General features: G+C 35.8%; 1 protein-coding gene across 14 annotated transcripts in view; it reads left to right on the top strand.

Moving 5' to 3' along the window:
• LOC310907274 (uncharacterized protein C8orf34 homolog) overlaps positions 1-18,415 on the top strand; it is a 246,560-nt gene that overhangs the window by 18,573 nt on the left and 209,572 nt on the right. For 13 of the 14 annotated variants that reach the window (XR_014589577.1, XR_014589578.1, XR_014589579.1 and 10 more), the window contains exons 2-4: positions 5,221-5,368; positions 6,309-6,440; positions 15,040-15,168. Coding sequence is in view for 3 of the 14 variants with exons in the window: in XM_083857360.1 (XP_083713486.1) it covers positions 5,221-5,368; positions 6,309-6,440; positions 15,040-15,168 (409 nt within the window). In the remaining 11 variants the exon portion in view is untranslated. The remainder of the gene's footprint in view (positions 1-5,220; positions 5,369-6,308; positions 6,441-15,039; positions 15,169-18,415) is intronic. The other variant, XR_014589584.1, reaches the window with a different exon arrangement.

The following is an 18,415-nucleotide window of genomic DNA, read 5'->3' on the forward strand; positions in this document are numbered from 1 at the left end:
TTAAAGCCTGTGTATTTTCCAAAAGAAGGATATGGTATTTTTCCTTTATTTCCATAGAAAATAACCTTTTTTGGTAGCAGCAGTCATTTAAGCAGTTATTTCTGCTCTCATTTAAGAATTGCAGACTCTTAATTTAGGCAGTAAGAATAGTGTTAAAATATACTTTAAAAAAAAATTATTTTTGTTTCCCTGCTTTGTTACTGCAGTAATCAGAATGGAATTCTAACAAAAGAGTGTTGATCATTAAAAAGTTTCTTAAACCTACTGTTTTTCCCCAAGTTTTGTCTCAATTTTATAACAACTTCGTTCACTTACAGCCTGTATGAAGGGGTTAGCAAGTCTAAATTTAGATGTCTGTCTGAGTGTCCAAGCTTCACTGTAGTTAATGCATATATCTCCAATAAGTCACTGGAGCCAGGAGAGCAATTTTTCTTATCCTAAGTGGACATACTCTCACTGGTCAGCTGGGAGACATCATGACTTTTTTATTGACAAAGTCACTACTGACATCACTGTGAAGACATGATATATTTAATTGTATTTAAACTTCTAATTTAGTCCATGAAAAAAGAGCCAGAATCTGTGCATGCTGTGCCATAGTCTATAAAAGTCTGTACAGTTAAAATGTGATTGTTGTGTAGTTACTGTTACCAATTACAGGGCAAGGTAGAATGTCTCTTAATTAACTCAATAACCTGATAGGTACATTTAGACAGGGCTAATTAGGACTTTCTTGTAATTGGGCCTATGATTAATAGACTGTGAAGACTGTTTCATTTGTATTAAATGCATGGACAGTTACAAGGAAATTAAAATTTGAGCCTTCATTGAATAACTAATAGAGGACCTCAGGATAGTACAACAGTGAAAGATATAAAGAAGTCTTTATAAATTATTATTTATAAATTCTGTAAATTCTTTACAAATAATTAATATATTAAACCACTGCTTTAGACCTGGTGTTTGTTCAAGATCTTCTGCAGCCTCATTACATGTGCATGAATCTGTCTTGGAAATATCCACAAATGAGCTTCTACAAGTTTGGTTTTTTTTAAACAGTTTAAGTAACACAGTTCAATAAAACTAGTGAATGTAGGAGCAAATGAAGATACCTTTGCAAGGTATGAAGAAAGAAGAACTGATTTGCACAGTGCAGGGTGGAATCCTTGAAGCAGTTAACTGAGAGAGCTTTTTTTCACCTTGCTGTTCTTTCTCATTCTGCCTTCAGACAAGGCAGAGCCTAATATGGGGCAATGTAACTGGGAAGCAGCAGAAATGGATGTATTCATCTGAGTGCTCTAGTCTGTAGTAACCGTGGAATTTTCCTTTGGCCCCTTTTCTGTGCTCCAGTGTGTCTTGAGGGTGCACAGGGAATTCATAATTACTGACTTCTGAACGGCTTCTTCACTTGGTACACAGCTGGGAGGAAGAGACTGTGTGGAGTCCACTGATAGAAGAGACGAGAGGACATAGAGTAAAGGGAAGACATAGCAGTGGAAAGAAGATAGGAGGAGAGAGATTATGGGTAGTGAGCAGTTCATTTGGCAGCATGGGGACCCAATCTGCCATGGCTTTTTATTTGTTGTTATAAGGCACGTTGCGCACAGAATAACAGACTTGCCTTATTTGAATTATAGAGAACTTAGACATTTGAGCTAGAAATGTGAAAAGTATAATTAATATTTTTAAGAGACTTGTCTGTTGGTGTCTTACATTTCTGTTTTTATGAAGAGTTGAAACTTACCTGATGATTTGTTCATGGAAAAATGAATCTCAGTTCCAATGATCTTGTGCCACTTTCGTTCTGCTGTTGATGCAGAGGCGTCTTCAGTGAGACTAGTTGGTCTTTTCCCTTTTTTTTTCTTGTGAAACCTTGCCTACTTAGCACATTGTGAGTCAGATCAGACTGCTGCTAACCAAAAAGGAATTTTATTTTTGTACCTTGTATGCTTCAGTTTGACTTATTTAATACATCCACTTTTGTCATCTTTTTTTTAAAGACATTTCAAACGTGTGAAAGTATATTTAGAGTGCTATGTAGTATGTTATGCCTCCTGTCTATTAAGATGTCACCCGAGCAACAGATGAGATCATCGCATAAGCTTTCGATCATTTAATCAGAAGTTTAAGTAAATTTTGCTAGAGAATGGTGCTAGAATGAGAGTACACTTTAGTTGAAATTCCTAATCTTATCCTAATCCTAACCTTTTCACCTTCATAGAAGTACATGTTTTTACTTTAAAAATTAGATGAGCACTCACTGTGTACAGTTAATGGTGTGAAGCTTTGTGCTTTTTGTTATTGTTGTTGTTGGGTGACTTGGGTTTGGCTTTATTTTTGATTTTCTTGCCCCACCAACCCTTCCACCTCATGGCATAGCCAAGCAACTGAGTGCAGGCAGCTAGCATATTTCCATGTAATTGAAAATTTGCTGGGGATGACAAAAGGAAAGGAAATTTCTCAAAGGAAATGTGAGCTTGAAGAGCACAGATTGAGAGCTGAGCAGATGGAGTTGTGTCCCTCGATGAACTGGGTGACAGAAACTGGTAGAAGGGCAAAGGCAGTGAGGGTCATGGAGCTGTGGTCCTATTTCTGGGATGTCTGACAGTGTGTGAGGCAGAAGGATATGGAAGAGAGATAACACCTTCAGCATGTGAATGTTAATTTACACAGAGTATATGTCTGAAGCTATTGTTATTGGAGTGGAGGTGTTCTTTGCACCTTGTCCAGAGTTCAGGAACTACATGGAAAGTAGTAAATTGGAGACCGCTTCCAAACCTTGCTTGAAGCAGCTTAAGAAGCAGATTCTCAAGAGTTTCTTTTCTCCCCTTTTGCAGTGGAATACTTGTAGTAAAGAGCTTTGTCTTCCTAAATGGCAGTTTTTGTAACCTGAGTTGCCTTTGTATTCATTTTAAGATGCATTTACTTCTAATGAAATTTCTGAGAGTGCTTGAGGGAAATTAATTTGAGGCTTATTACACAAATAAGTAGGTTTTTTTTCTGAACTTCAGACTCTTCAGTTTATGAGGATTTCAGCAGTGTTATATATATTTTTTTTTTCTTTTTTTTCACTTTAGGTGTCCAGGATTGGTACAACACATTTGTTATTCCAGATAAAAGTAGCCTCTATCTACAGTTCTTTAAAATTTTCTAACTGCTGTCTCAGAATAGGACTGTTTAGTCTCTGAGACAGCACAGATCTCTGTGTCACTCAGGTCTTATTATCAATATAAGAATAGGTTATAGATCCTTTTAAATAGGATCTAATTTCCCATCATCTTGGTCTTTAGGTTTTTTGCTACATCTCAGAAGAGGTAAGGAATCCTGAAATCAGTTTTATTTTATTAGATGAGTTTCTGTTACTGAAAGACCATTTCTTCCTGCTACAAGCAAGTCCATTACGGCAACAATCAAGTAGCATTTGTCTTACATTGATATGTAGGCATTCTAAAATTTCTCATTTTTCTGTATTACCTTTTTCAATACTATGTTAATAATGCAGTGTATTACTAATCTAAGACAAAAATAATTTTCAAACTATGATTCTGAGAAATTATTTAAATTACAAGTCAGCTGTAATAGATTGGTACTTTTCCTTTGGTAATAGAATCTTCTTCAGTGGAATTACTGCAGCTATTGTGGTCCATTACAAGCACTAGATTACATCTTTCCATTGTCACTGATTCTGCATTTTGGCAGGGAACAGAATAAAGGTTTGCTGTTAGTGTTGCCAAGCAACTAAAATATGAATTACTCAAATTTCTGAATTTTTCTTGTGTGATATATATCAGTAGCTTTCTCCTACCTTGGTGAGAGACAGTCTAGATGAAGTTGTGCTCCACAGCTTCGACAATGCTAAGATTAGTAAGTAGCTTAATTTCTCCCTGCGGAGTTCCAGTTCAAAACCAAAGACACCCAGGGTTTTTCATTTCACTTGGGGTAAGTATCAAAAATGACATCATGGAAGACTGTGTCTTCACAAAACACAAGATTGGGCATGTTTTCTCCTTTTTGTGGACAAAGAGAACTTGCTGTGCCTTAGTAATCTAATCCTGTGTGCAGTTATTCATGTTTGCTGCTATTTGGTATACTTCCTCTGAAGTATCTTTTCCCAACACACTTAATTGATGCTAATGCTAAGTAACTACTGACATTTGAAAAGACTTTTTAAGTGAAAGTGTGTGGAAAAGTTGAAGTGGGGATAGACTTAAGTGTGTGTAAGTTGTGTTAAGGTTTATGCTTGGGGATAGGTGAAGAGAGAATATATAAGCTCTGAATAGCTTAGCTGGTTTTTTTTTGGTTGGTTTGGTTGGTTGGTTGGTTGATTTTATTTTGTTCTCCTCTTGTTGTACATTCCTGTAATTTTTTACTTCTGTGAAGCTTTTTTATTTTGCATGGCAGCCACAGATCTCCTATAGAACTACATGGGTTTCAGGGTTACTTCACCTGCCCTGAGTCATTCATTTCCTCTCACAGACCACATGCGTAGAGCAGAGCCACAGCTTCTTTCTGGATTCCTAATCTAAGAAGCCAGAAAGAAGGCCAGCAGCAATAATGGAGAGTGTTTCTATTTGTGCAGCCCTGCACAGCCAAGGTGCAGGACAGCAGCTGGATAGCACCAGTGCGTGGCATAGAAGATGCTTTGCTGCTGACTTTGGCTTTGTGTCCTTGTCTGCAACAGTGCAATAAAATATTTCTTTATTTCTATGCTATAGTATTTTTGAGGACCTGCTTTAAAAACCATGCAGCTGTTTCATCTGACCTTGGAGTTCCCAGATATGAATGCATATTTGAACCAGACAATTGTTCTGTGTCTGGATGAGATGAAAAATTCACAAACTTTCCTGATACTCCAGTTTCCAACAAGAATAAACTTCAATGTATTGGTCAGAAGAGCTACTTACCGCTCTAAAGGGGTGCTGGTTCTGAGTGGTTAAATGGACAGTATTACTGTTTGGTGTAAATTTGAACAGGTAGCAGGGATTGGCTTTTTTAACCTATGTTCCAGTGGATGAGACTGTATAGGCTGCAATCACTTTGGATATGAGCACTTCATTGGACAAAGCTAGCAGTAGTTTGAGGAGGGGGATGTTCCAGCTGTTTTCTTCAAATTTGAAAATAAACCTTTGCTTTATAAATGCTCATTTTCTTTTGGTAAATGCAGGATTAGTTAAGGTGCAATATCTCACTATTTTTTTGTTTTGGTTTAATTTTCTAAAGGAGTTGATGACCAAACTGATAACGGAGACACCTGACCAGCCAATCCCATTTCTAATTGATCATCTTCAGTCCAAGCAGGGAAACCGTGGTCAGCTTCAGAGAACATTGTCTGGCTCTGCTGCCCTCTGGGCAGAGAGTGAAACATCAGGTATGTTCTGTGTGCTGGAAAGGGCTGATCTCCAGTATAATCTTCCCAAACACGTCCATGATTTCCTGGATGCACATGTGCAGCAGTTTCTGAACAGGAACTGCTCTATGGTTTTGAGCATGCAGAATAAATCTTGCTTGTCTAGCAGATACTGAATTTAATATACATTGCTGTCTGCCAGCTCAGCCTGTGTATATATCATATGAGTATGGATCAGAGTTACAGAATGGAAACAGTCCCGGTCTCAATGAGAGAGATTCCCTTGCTGTCCTTTTTCTTTGTTTTCCTTTTACCTCCCATGGTCTATTTGTGCCTGAGATTAACCTCTATTGAGGTCTTTTCTGTAATATTACATATTTTTATATACCTGTCATCCCAACCCTTAATGAGGAGATGCTATGCTACTTTTTAAACTCCAGTGTGAATAATTTATGATTGTAAATCTTCAGAAGCATTAAAATAGTATTCTGAAATAGTATCTGCTCTGACTGTAAAGTAGAAGTCTTGGTTTCCGTATTCTGGTCTAAGCTACTATTACAATATTAGTTTTGTGTTAAAAAATTGACTAATGATCTGTTTCAGACTATAGAGCTTAAATAGTTGCTGAGAGCCAGTGGTAATTTACTGACAAATCAGCTATTTATATCAAATACACTGTTTAACATACACAGTAAAACATGTACATAACAGGGGCATTAAGGACTTTTTATAACAAAAAATAGACTTTATGAATGAAAAACATATTAATTTCTAAGTTTCGATATTTAAAAAGTGGAATAAATATAATAAATACAAAAAAAATCAGGAACAGGAAAAGAAAAAAAAGAGCTCTCTTTAATTTTGGTTGATATACCTCCAGGTTTTTTGTTTAATTATTTTTTAAGTCTTTGAAAAATGACCCTACAAATGTTATGAATATCTAATTTGATTCTTTTAACAGAAAATAAAGGAACAAGAAGAGATTTTAGAAATTATGATAAGCCTTGGCAGGTAAATGCAAAAAAGCCTAAAAAGTCAAAGAGCGACCTTGCTGTGTCCAACATTTCTCCACCATCACCGGAGTCCAAGTCATGTAAGAAAGCTTCACTACATTAATAATTTGTGCAAACTTTCCAAAATATAGTATGTCTTTTGTTTGAATAAGGTTTAAAATGGAAAGCAAACTGTGAGCAGATGAAATGCCTATATATATGTTTGAAGAGTTTGATTCTTGCCTTAATCTCACTTGAATTATGAATATTTTATAATGCCCTGTGTTGTCATCTGTAGATATAAAAGAATTCTGGATCGATTAATTAAAAAACGGACTAATATCTGGGTGTCATGCATTATTTTGTGTTCAGATACTGATTATGGTTTGATGTTTTAGTTGGCATTGCCATTTTGCACATGTAAAATCTGTTGATATTGGCCTAACAGATTTTTTCTGTGTGTCAGGCAATTCGAAACTATGAATGACGAACAGATACTGTTCAAGGTATGGGAATGGTGTCAGCAGAACGGGTGTACTGTTCTGAGAGTTGCTGAAGGAATCTAAATGTACACTGAAAGAAAAGGCAGAGTAGAAATAGAGCGGCTGAAGAGAATATTTTTCAACTACCTTTAAAAAATTAGTGAAAATGAAGACAATAAGCCTTAATGAAATATGCTTCCTGTGTACTGGCTATTGAAGAAATCTAAGGTTTAAGCTTGATTCTTAATGTTGGGTTTTTTTCACAAATAAATATATCTACAATATGCATACATATGTAAATATACTTACACACCCAGGGAATTGTTTGTACAAGATTTTTCTCCAGAATAAATTGAAAAATTATATTTTCTGCTGTTGACTCTTGTAGCTTTATGATATTTTTATAGTAGCCAAACCTTTATAACTCTGTGCATGACTAGCTTTACCAGATGGGAACAGCGATAGAATGCTGCATTAGAAAATGTGTTGTCTTTCCTCTAAAAGCAAGATGGCAAAGTCTGGACTTCAAAGGAGTCAAAGGAAAATTGCCCAGTGACGTCACTAAGTAGAAATATTACACAGTAATAGGTAAAGTAAATAATGATAAATTTATGCAATAGAAATACTGTGCTTTTGAGTGATTAATAATTTGTATGGTGGTGAAACATTCTTTACTGAGAATAAATAATTGCAGCAAGTAAAAGTAGCTGTTACAGGTAGCTGTATCCCATTGTACAGGATTTTCTCTGGATTATATTTAGAATTTTTTTTTTTTTTTTTAGAAATGTAGCATTTGTCTCTGTTTCTTCTTCATGAAGCACATTACCTACTTCAAAAAGACTCAAATTTGATCATCAATTCCACTGTACCTCTCAATGGGCACATGTATTTTTAAGTCTGTTCAAAGGAAGCATGTGGATTTTAATTTATTTTCAAGAATAAATAGAGACATTCAAATAAATGCTCCTAGTCACTCAGTCTGTGTTTAGTCTTAACAGATTTGCTGGATAACAGCAATTTATGGAGATCCACTGTTAGCAACAGTGGCCAAAAGGTATTGTGAGCTCTTCCTGCCATTGTACTGTGTTCCTTCCTTCTGCCCTATGCTTGCCTTTCAGAAAAGACTCTGTGGTACACATCAAATAACTTTAATGCCAATGCTAATGTCTTTATCCCAGATAGGGGGGTGACATCACATCACTCCCCTCACATGTGTGCCTGCTACAAGTTTTGTGCTTGTTGGTCCTTAGGTTGTCCCATTAGGAGGACTAAGAGGAGGCTGGGCTTTCTAAACTCTCAGGTCTCATGTCAAACAAGGGAATATTTTACACATCTATAAGATGACTGAGGTCAAAGATCTGTCCTTGTGGACTGAAGGACACTTAATAATACCCTTCAGTTAGTAAGACTTACTCTAAAGCTAGCCAAGCCTAGAAACAGCCTGTGAGAGTGGAACTTCGTCTACAAAGGAGGTAGAATTAGGGTGTGCTTAGTGCAACTGGACATTGATAAATACAGGGCACTAAATGGGATTGATTTTAAGTGTGCTGAAAGAGGAGACTAATATCATTTCAGGGCCATTCTGTCATCATTGAAAGGTCATAATGATTGTGGGATGTTCCTGATGATTAGAAAAATGCAAATATCTCATTGATTTTTAGAAAGGGCAATCTGATCAGCCTAACTTCATCCTCTGCAAGAATTATTGAGCAGACTTTCTTGGAGCTTGTTTCTAGTCACAAGGATAAAAATGTGATTTGAAACATCAAGCTTGAATTTATGAGAGAATATATGTCTGATCAGATCAACACAGTTGCCCTCCAAGATGAAATAATTGGCGCTGTAACGAAAGATACAGCGATGGATGTTTCATACCATGACTTTAGCAAAACCTTAGTCAGCTTCTGTAGTATCCTTATAACTCAATTGATAAAATATGGACTCAATAAGTGGACAAGATGATGTATGGAAAGTTGACTCAACTGGTGGATTCAAGGGATTATGACTAGTAGTGCAAAGTTCAGTTGGAAAGTCAATGGCATGCTCAAGGGACTGGTTCTGAGATTGATGCCATTTAAAAGAATTTCATAATGCCTTGGATGATGAGATAGAATTTCTCTTAGGTTTGTAGGTGAGGCTGAATTATGGGAAGTGGTTGGTGTTCTGGATAGGAGGACTGCTATTCAGAGGGATAGGACCAAGGAATGGGCTGAGAAGAATCTCTTGAAGTTCAACACAGGCAAATTCAAAATCCTGCATCTTGGAATAACCCTGAGAAATAGTGTAAACTGGGATATGTGTGTTTGGAAAGTAGATTTACAGGAAAAGATGCTGATTGACAAGGACTTGGAATACAAACCAGCTGTGGCTGTGTGCTCATGCAGTGCTGGAGGTGACCTGCATACCAGGCTGCTGTAGCATGAGTAGAGCCAGCAGTGTTTGTTTTTGAGGTGGCATCTGGAGTACATTGTGAGAAACAGTGGTGTACTGGAGCAAGTCCTGTGGAGGTCCACCAAGATAATGAGGACAGGGTTTGAGCATGTGGTGGACAAGAGAAAGCTGAAAGAAATTGGTTTGGTCATACTGAAGAAATGAAAGCTCAAGGGAGATTTCTTTGTTACCATCAACTAGTGTGCTGGAGGATAAGGCATAGTCAGATTTGTCTTCTCAAGAATGTTTAGTGAAAGGACAAGAGGAAACAAAAATTATACTGCAAGGGTAGTCAAACACTGGAACAAGTTGTCCAGAGAGGCTGTGGAGTCGCCATGGGGTATATTTGGGGTATAGTCTGAGCAACCTGCCCTCAATGGACCAGTCTAGGGCACCAGGTTGGGCTAGAAGACTTCCAGAAGTCCTTCTCAGCCTAATTATCCTCTGCTTCCATGCTTTGCTGTTAATGCACTTGCATTTTTTTCCATAACACTGATTTATTTAAACATTAATTAATCCTATTGTTTTCATTACTTACACCTGCAATTAGTTGTGTCTGCAACTTTTTGAAAATACGTTATGTATTAGAACTACATTTTGTTTTAGTTGCTATCACAGAGGTTGGTTTCAGACATGTGCCTTTTTGCCATATCTCGCTTCTCTTATTTTCTGCCAAATATATTAATATTTTATATTAATCTATATATATATAGTCTGTATATATAGATTAATATCCTAAATATTTTTTTGACATTTCATTCTTTCTGATTTATGCCAAAATCATTGGGTACCATGTACCTCTTCAACTGCACAGATCAGCAAGCATGTTTAGAAGGATTTCTGTCCAAATGTGCGCACCATATTCCATTTGTTTTGTGTCTTCAGCTTCTACCTCTTGTACTTTTTTTCCCCCAAAGCATCTCCAAAGAGGTAGTAAAGACTCATCTGAGAAATAGAAAGTTTTTGACCTGCTGAGACCTAAATATTTACTCTCAGATTTGTGTTTAAAAGAAAAGAACAAATCCCCACACCCAGGAATCTAAGAAGCACTCCCCCAAACTGCCAAAGCAAACTCAAAATTTAATGGAGTTCATCAGCTCTATTATGTTCTGTTTCAGAGTTTTTGCCTTATCACTATCTAGTTCAAATAATCCTGAACTTGTACATTTATTCAGAACTGTCATTTCATAGGAATCTTTGTAAATATGAGGGTGTTTGATTTATTTAATTAGGAATTTTTTTTTCCTTCAGCATAGTGATGTTGACTGCAAGTGTGCATGTTATTCCTGCACAAATGTCTTTTCCTAATGCTTTCAACTTTTTTGCTGGAAAGATACCCCCACTCCCTCCTGCCTGTTATGATCTCAGGAGCACCTGAAACTCACAAACAAGTGTTAATATCTAAGCCATCTGACCACTTGTTTGGTGTGTGCAAAACCAGAGTTAAGCAGAAGCTGCTGCTGCTGTCTGGCAAGGAAGAAGCTTGGAGCTAGGGGTGTTTGTGTGCATATAAATGAAATGTTCAAATGCTCGTATTCCATATCTGAAGAAAAACAAATTTGGAAGTTTCAAACTAGTTTGTAAAACAGAGTTTTTGTTTCCCAGCTAGCTACTCTTAGGCAAAGTAGGTTGATCTCTTCACTACCTCCATATTAAATGATCACAGATCATCCTTTCATGCTGCTTCAGTTCAGCATTCTCACCGCATCCCATATGCAAGTACAATGTTGCGTGCTTCTAGTTGCTCTAGGTTAGTCTAGGACTGTGGGCCATCATTCTTTTACCTTTTTATAATCCAGATACTATGTAAACCAGTTTGGATTTATTATCAAGGGACTCCAGTCTGAATGGTACTACAAGATTTAAATGCATGAGTAATTTTACTCTCAATTATATTATACATATTTTTGTTGTTTGAGATGTAAGGTGGTCATAAAATGCATTAATGAAATGTTGAATTTAATGAGCAACTGGTCTGATTCTGTCTGCAGATCATGCATTGAAAAGACTTGTACGAGTAGATAAAACCAGTACTGATCTTGTACCATCATCCAGTAGAAAATACAGGTGTGCTGGTTTGTGTCAGAATTCATAACACAGTTGTGAATGAATCTAATATGCATTTATGGCCACGGCACACCACCAGAAAAATCAGAAATACTGGCAAGCCATCTCCTAGAATGAGATGGTGAAATCTCAGCTCCATAAAGAGGAGCTTTACATCTTTCAATACAATTGCTACAATGTAGATGTAATGAATCTTCTGAATTGTAGGCAAATAATTTCAAGAGGAAGTGTTATATAATATATAAATCTTCCCAAATAACAGAGATGAGGTTGAGGTGGGTAATGTAATAAGAGATTTGAAATTACTGATATGATTTTGTGGAAGGAGTGAGCATAATAAAGAAAGATGAAGGTCAGAGTATAATGAAAGGGTTTTGCTAAGTATGTAGTGATACATGCATGTAAATGATTAATGACAGACTTCATGCATACAGAGGAGGATCATGTATTTGAAAAGATTCCTAAGAAGGGTCATGTGGTGTTTTACAGTTCTGAATGCTTCCAACAAAGTCATTCATTTGAAAATTACCAGTGCTTGTTGATCCTACAGCTGAGAAGATAAAAGTTTATATTTTGAAAAAATCTGTTAGCAAGAAGAAAATGAACTTGAAAGAGCAAACACCATATGATGCCTGTAAATAGATGTTGTTTTAGTACCCATTCATTATTTGAAAGACGAGCTAAGTAGGAAGAACTGTGTCTTCTCTAGAAGTAATTAAAAATTTCAGTCAGTTCTAATTCTGTTTAACTTCCCCTTCTGTTTTGATTCTTCAGAGTGAGATAAATCATTGTTGAAACAAAATGTATTGAAACATAGACATAATTCATGACAGCGTAATTATTTTGGTATTTTTTCACCGTAGTACAAAATGGTTCAGTAAAACACAGCTGATTGTACACTAGCATGCAAAGCAAATTTCTACCATGGTTTTGACTGATTTCCAACTATCTATCTAGAGCTGCAGTCCAAGCTTCTTGTGTTTGTAAGGCATTTCTCTGAAATTAGCAACCAGGTCACTTTCTTGAGCAAGTGTCCCTACTTTTCAAGAACAAGAATCTTGAGACTTTGTTTTTTCCTGATATGAGTTGGTTCATACACTTGGCAGTTGCTGATTCTGGAAGCTCCATAGCTGTCAAGTAGAACTTATATTTGTTTCATCCAGTCCCATGACAAATTTTGCTTCAAAAGTGTATGGCGTCTCAAGAATCCTTTTTTATTTTGAAAAATGTGTTTTGTTTCAAACTGGTATGTTATCAAATTCTAGCTTGTGGAAAATCTCTGCAACATGGAAGCTTCAATGTTTGGTCATCTTTTTATATGGTTTTATTATATTAAATTGTTGCCTGATTGTGTTCGGGTGATACTCTTGAGATTTTTTTTTTGGTGTAATAAGTTCAGCATAAACATAGAAAGAAAAGTCTGTTGTACTGCTAGTGAATGATGCTGTAAAATATGGTGTTGGCACACAGAAGGGTGATGGTAAGATGACTGCAAAAGGCCTCAAAAGGAGCATCTGATCTCAATGTAAAACAAAGGTGGGTGAAGATAGAGAGAACTCTATGTAGAATTTCTTTGCTAGTTTGTTAAAAATTTACAGTTACAGTTAGTAATAGTTTTGAAAAAAATACTAGGTGGAACATTTTGTTTTTGTAAAAAAGAAAAAAAGGATGAGAAATGCTGAAGCTGTACTGTTTAATTTGTATGTGCTATGGTCTGAGAATGGAGTCGATTTTTGTTACACAAGAATTTATGTAACTTTTAATTGACTTAGCAGTTCTTAAACTGGGGAATTATAAAATAGTGTTTGAAATTTATAAGTATCGACAAAAATTTCAGGCTGCTCATCTCATGAGTAGAGACTACTCATACTCTTAATACCTTAAAGCCTATATATATTTACTGGGCACCACTATAGCTCATTATTTCCATTGTCCTGAGAAGGAAATACATTACCTGCCTTTTTTGAACACAGAGCAGAACAAGACTCTCTGACTCTCCAACTTGCTCCCTTCTTCCCTTCTCCTTATTGAGAGTTCTTGTGTCCCTTTCCTTCTGTTCTTATCTCTGTAGGTCTTTTTAAATGTCTCTTCTGTCTTCTGTCTTTGAAAATGTCTGTAATTGCAGTCTACAATATTAACTTCAATATTAACTTCCCTAACAGTTCCTGAGTGGATGTTACAGATCAGGATATACTCTGGGTTGTCAGACTCTCTATAGATGTCTGTTCTGAAGATGAGTTGGTTTATGATGAATATGAGTCGGTTTATGTCTGCAGGAGGTAGGATCATGTTATTTGTAAAAGAAGGACTTCAACATAATCATTTCTTTACCTGGAAAAAGTGACTGTTGACTTAACTTCAGAAGGGAAAGTTGAAGTTGATCCATAGTGGAGCAGATTATATATTCACACAGAGGGAAGTCAGCCTTAAGGCAAATTTCAATACCAAGTTATTTAACATATTTTGTAATAGCTAGCAGACTTGATGTCTGAGCATGATTTCCCCAAACCATCATAAAAGCACTGTGAAGTTCCAAATTATCATGAATTATCAAAATTACCACCTTTTTAGCACAATCTGTAGGAGTCTCTAAGTTGCCTTCTTAGCATGTAGTGAAAGTGATGTTTATAAGCATAGATTAGTTGACAGCTGTCGAAGTAGTAACAAAAATTTTGAAGGTGGTCAGGGTATATTGAATATTCTAGGCTTTTCTTTGAAGTTATTTTTAAGTGAGTGGTCAGAAGCTGGTAAATGATGGTTGGCAAAAATGAACTGGTTCTTTCTGGTGGAAAGGTGGACTAGATATCATCATCTTCACACCAGCATGGTAATACTGTGTTTGGAGACAACCCAACAGTTGCATTTCATGACAAAAGCAGCAGCTCACTTCTGAACACTGGCAAAAAGAACATGGTAAACTGCGGTTCCAGAAACAGCATTGTTTTTGTTTTCATTTCTACAAATTGTTCAAAATGTTCACATTGTTTAGTGAAGCTCTGTTCATTGTGTCTCCTACATACTTCAGACGCTCCTCTTCCTTGTAGGTAAACTTAGCTCAGCAGTTGAGATACTGCTATTTCAATATTAAATGCTTTGATAATGGATAATGAGCAGCAGATTGTAAACTCATGTCTGTGCTTCCCAAAGGCTGAGTTTGTTTAAGTAGTGAAATGAAGATTAGAGGCTGCACAGCATGAATGATAAGGACTTACTTTGTTTCACTGTTTTTTTATGAACTCTGTTATCTACACTTTATGGTTTTTGAAAAAGAAAAAAGTTGTTTTAAAAGCTCTATCTAATTTTTTCTTCTTGATAAAATAACTAGCAAAGCCAAAAGTACCAGTTACTCATTTTTGTTTAGACATTTTTTTCTTATTGACCCCTAGGCCACAGAATTCTATGTTGTTGTAAATGAAATACCATCATGTGCAATAGTTTAAACACATTTTTATTGCATTAGTTTTATTATTTTCAATTAATGTTAATCATGCAGTTTACCAATTAATTCAGTTGCAAAAATAATTCAAGTATCCACTTGATCATAGATGTTTTTACTTCACATTGACCAAAGAAAATATTTCCAGCAGTTAAAATAAAAGGATAGTTAAGTAATTTCCACCCAAGATACTTGAGCTTGTAAATTCACTGTGCAGATTTTTTTCTACTGTAGAAGTCTGAACTTCCAAATCTAAACTTCATCTATATATCTGTGTATATTTAGTGCCAAGGTCAATAGAGCATCCTAAATGGGATTGGAAGACAAAACCGGAGAACCATGATTTTGATGAACTAAATCATATTCTTCAAGAGAGCAAAAAGCTTGGAAAAGCCCTTGAGAATCTGTCTCGCAGTAAGTTGATTGATTTTAGTTTTTTAATGTAACTATGAAGCCTGAATTGTAATTTGGAAGTATATATCAGGAAGGTGATCTTCTATTCAATGAAGACCAAGGTCATTGACATCAGCAGTTACACTCTTGTTGATAAGGTTTACAGATTGTGTGACATAATTCAGGAGCTCTCTTGGAAACTGAAACTACAACCCTGCACCACTCTTTTTTAAAATTTATTTTATTTTTTTTTTAACATTAGTTTTCTACCAGTTTAGTGAGCTGGATGAGCTCATGAAGAGATCAACACAAGAGGTTGGTTTAATGAAAATGATGGGAACATGCAGCAGGGAGATTGCTCCTTTGTGTGGTAGTTAAATGGCATTAACCTTTGTAAAACCTTAACCTCATTGGTGGAGTTCAGACTGTTACTGAAAAACATTTAACTATTTTGTATCCTTGATTTCCTTGACCTTCTAGTTTTCAAAAGAAATTAAAATATTTTAAAACATCTGAAAGAAATACTCAGAAACATGAAGTACAGTAATTTCATAATATGCCCCATGTATTATCCCTTAAGTACTCATGTAATGAACAGCTCTGAGGCTTACTGGATATGATCAGGAATAGCTGCCTTTTTTTTTTTTTTTTTTTTTTTTTTTTTTTTTTTTTTTTTTTTTTTTTTTTTTTTTTTTTTTCCTCCTTTTGCTTTCTTTCCTGTAGAAAAGAATTCTGAAATACATTTGTGGGAGCAAATATTGTTAACAACTTTTAAAGTATGAAATGATAACAAGTAGTCTTTCCCATGCTACATGAAAACTAGGTGTGGCATGGTCTGTGAGATTGTATGTGTGAGAAACATTTATTTCTTCTCTCATTAAATTTTATGCCTGGCAGTTCTTGGTTCACTGGAGAATTTACAAATAGTGAGGTCAGAGACAGCGCTGAATGAGGAATGGAAGATCAGTTTTGCAAGGAATTTTGAGATTCAGCATTTTTCCAAATAGTGCCAAATACCCAAAACTTGTTTTCCCAAATCACACTCTCCCAAATGTTTTAGGTTGATCACTACAATTGTACTCTGAGCAATTTTCAAACTTGTATTATAGCAGTATAGTTACAGAGCTTTGTTGAAATATTTTTCTAGTAAACTTGTCTTATCTGCCTGTAAGCAGCTAAACCAACTCTGGTCAGCATCTCTGATTTGCAGCCTAACTATTGCCTGTGATGAAGCTTTCCTCCTTTAGAGACTTGTAGGGCAGCTATGAACAGATACAGAAGCAATTATTTTGAATTTCAGAAAGGGTTATTTATTCACTCTCTGGAGATACAAACCAATCAGATGTAAGATCAATAATTAATGCCTAAATCCACTCTTCAATCCTATATCTTTGTCTTTCCTTCAGAATATTGTGAAGTTTCCACTTTTACCTAGAACTATACCTATGCTTCCTTATACCTAAAATAGATTTTGCAGCATTCTGTACCTCTCCTTGCCCCACAGTTTTCTAACTGGAGCGTGAAACTCTGCAACTCTTCTGGGTTCTACACTTGGACTAGGTGGATGTACTTGGTCACCATTGTTGGAGTCTGTTTTTCATAGTTATTTCACAAATGAAACATTCTTCACTGTTTCTTGCTAGTACTTGGTGCTTTCTGGTGGTTTGTCAAGATAATACGGAATTTGAATCCCATCCCCCAGAGTGCTTTAAGTCACTCGCAGCCTGATAATGAGTTCACTTTCATAAATGTGCTCTCTATTTCTTCATCCAGATCATTAACGGAAATATTGTCAGGCCTCTTCATGATCCCATTTCAGATCTGACAACCAGCCCTTGAAAGCTACTCAGTAAGTGTACTTTTTCCCACCAGATGTTTTTCTACCTTGCAGTGTTTTTATGTAGATTCATGTAGATTGTAATTCTCTAATTTATTTTTTTTAACTGAAGTATCATCTAGGATAGTAAACAGAGTCTTATAGCTGGAGTATTTTGCATCTGTTTCTTCCTCTTATCCACTAGGCAAGTTTCCCAGTTGAGAATACGTTTAGAGTAATTCAATGGGATTCATTCTTGATAAATTCTTGTCAGCTCGTTCTTATCACCTTTCTATTCCATTAGATGTTGATACATTATTTATTTAAGTTTTGTCTATGATTCTTGCTGTTGTCTGATTTGGACTTTGTGGTTAATAGTTCCCCACATCTTCCCTTGTTCTTTTTCAAAGATACGTATTTGCCGTTTTCTGTCCTCTCTGTTCCTGAAAGACAGATGCTAATGGATTAGAGGTTTCTTCAGTTAGTAAAATGCTCTAGAGTGAATTTCACAAGAGTCTGCTACCTTGAATACATCTAAACCACCAGCGTATCTTTCAGCTTCCCTTGTCTGGCTTGCAGTTTTTCCTCTTAAAACCACTACTGTTAAGCATCTGGCTGCAGTTAATTTTTTTAGTAAAGACTGAAACAGGGATAGTATAGAACACTCAGAATTCTTTGTATCATCTCTTATTTGCTTTCTTTCTCTTTGATGTAATAGTTCTGTATTTTAATTTGTTCTCCTTTTCTAGTTATTTATAGTATCATTTATAGTTGTTAGTTACTCTGCACTTCAACCTTTTTTTCTTGTCGACATCATTAAAACACTTGCATCAGATTAATTCTAAGCTATATGTTCTTGTTTCCAGGTTTTGTACTTCTGATTTTCACTTCATTTCAATAAACAAAATAAAAATCTTTGCTATTATTTCTTACATGTCAGTATGATATTAAAAAATCAAAATGAAAAATGTGAAAATGTTGTAAATAGAGAAAAAGGTAGAATTTTGAAAATAAATTGGTATTATTGTTCTTTCAGAGATAGAATTTAGATTCCACGTAGGAAATGTCTGAAGGGGCTTCAATGAATAGAAGGGCAAGGACTTTAAAAAGTGTAAGCTGCATGAAACTCGTTCTGTGCTGTATCCAAACAAACATCCCATGTGGTGAATTTTAAAAAAGTCATCACAAGATCCCACGTCTACCTCTCCTGATGCTTGTTTTGGGCAGGGTAGTTAATGCTTTTGTTTTTACAGGCATGCCATGATTTTAATGTTGCATTTGATAATAATCTTATTTTGAAGTGGTGTGGGACAGACACTGGTCCCAACAGCTGAGTACACAAATGATCAAAATATACTATTAATGGCTTTTTACAGCACCCTCTCTTTTTTCCGTCAGTATTTTAACAGTGAAGGGTGACACATGGAATCAAATGTTTGAAGTGAAATAAGT

The sequence above is a fragment of the Zosterops lateralis genome (genome assembly GCF_965231275.1).
Source record: "Zosterops lateralis genome assembly, chromosome: 1".
Taxonomy (NCBI): Eukaryota; Metazoa; Chordata; class Aves; order Passeriformes; family Zosteropidae; genus Zosterops; species Zosterops lateralis.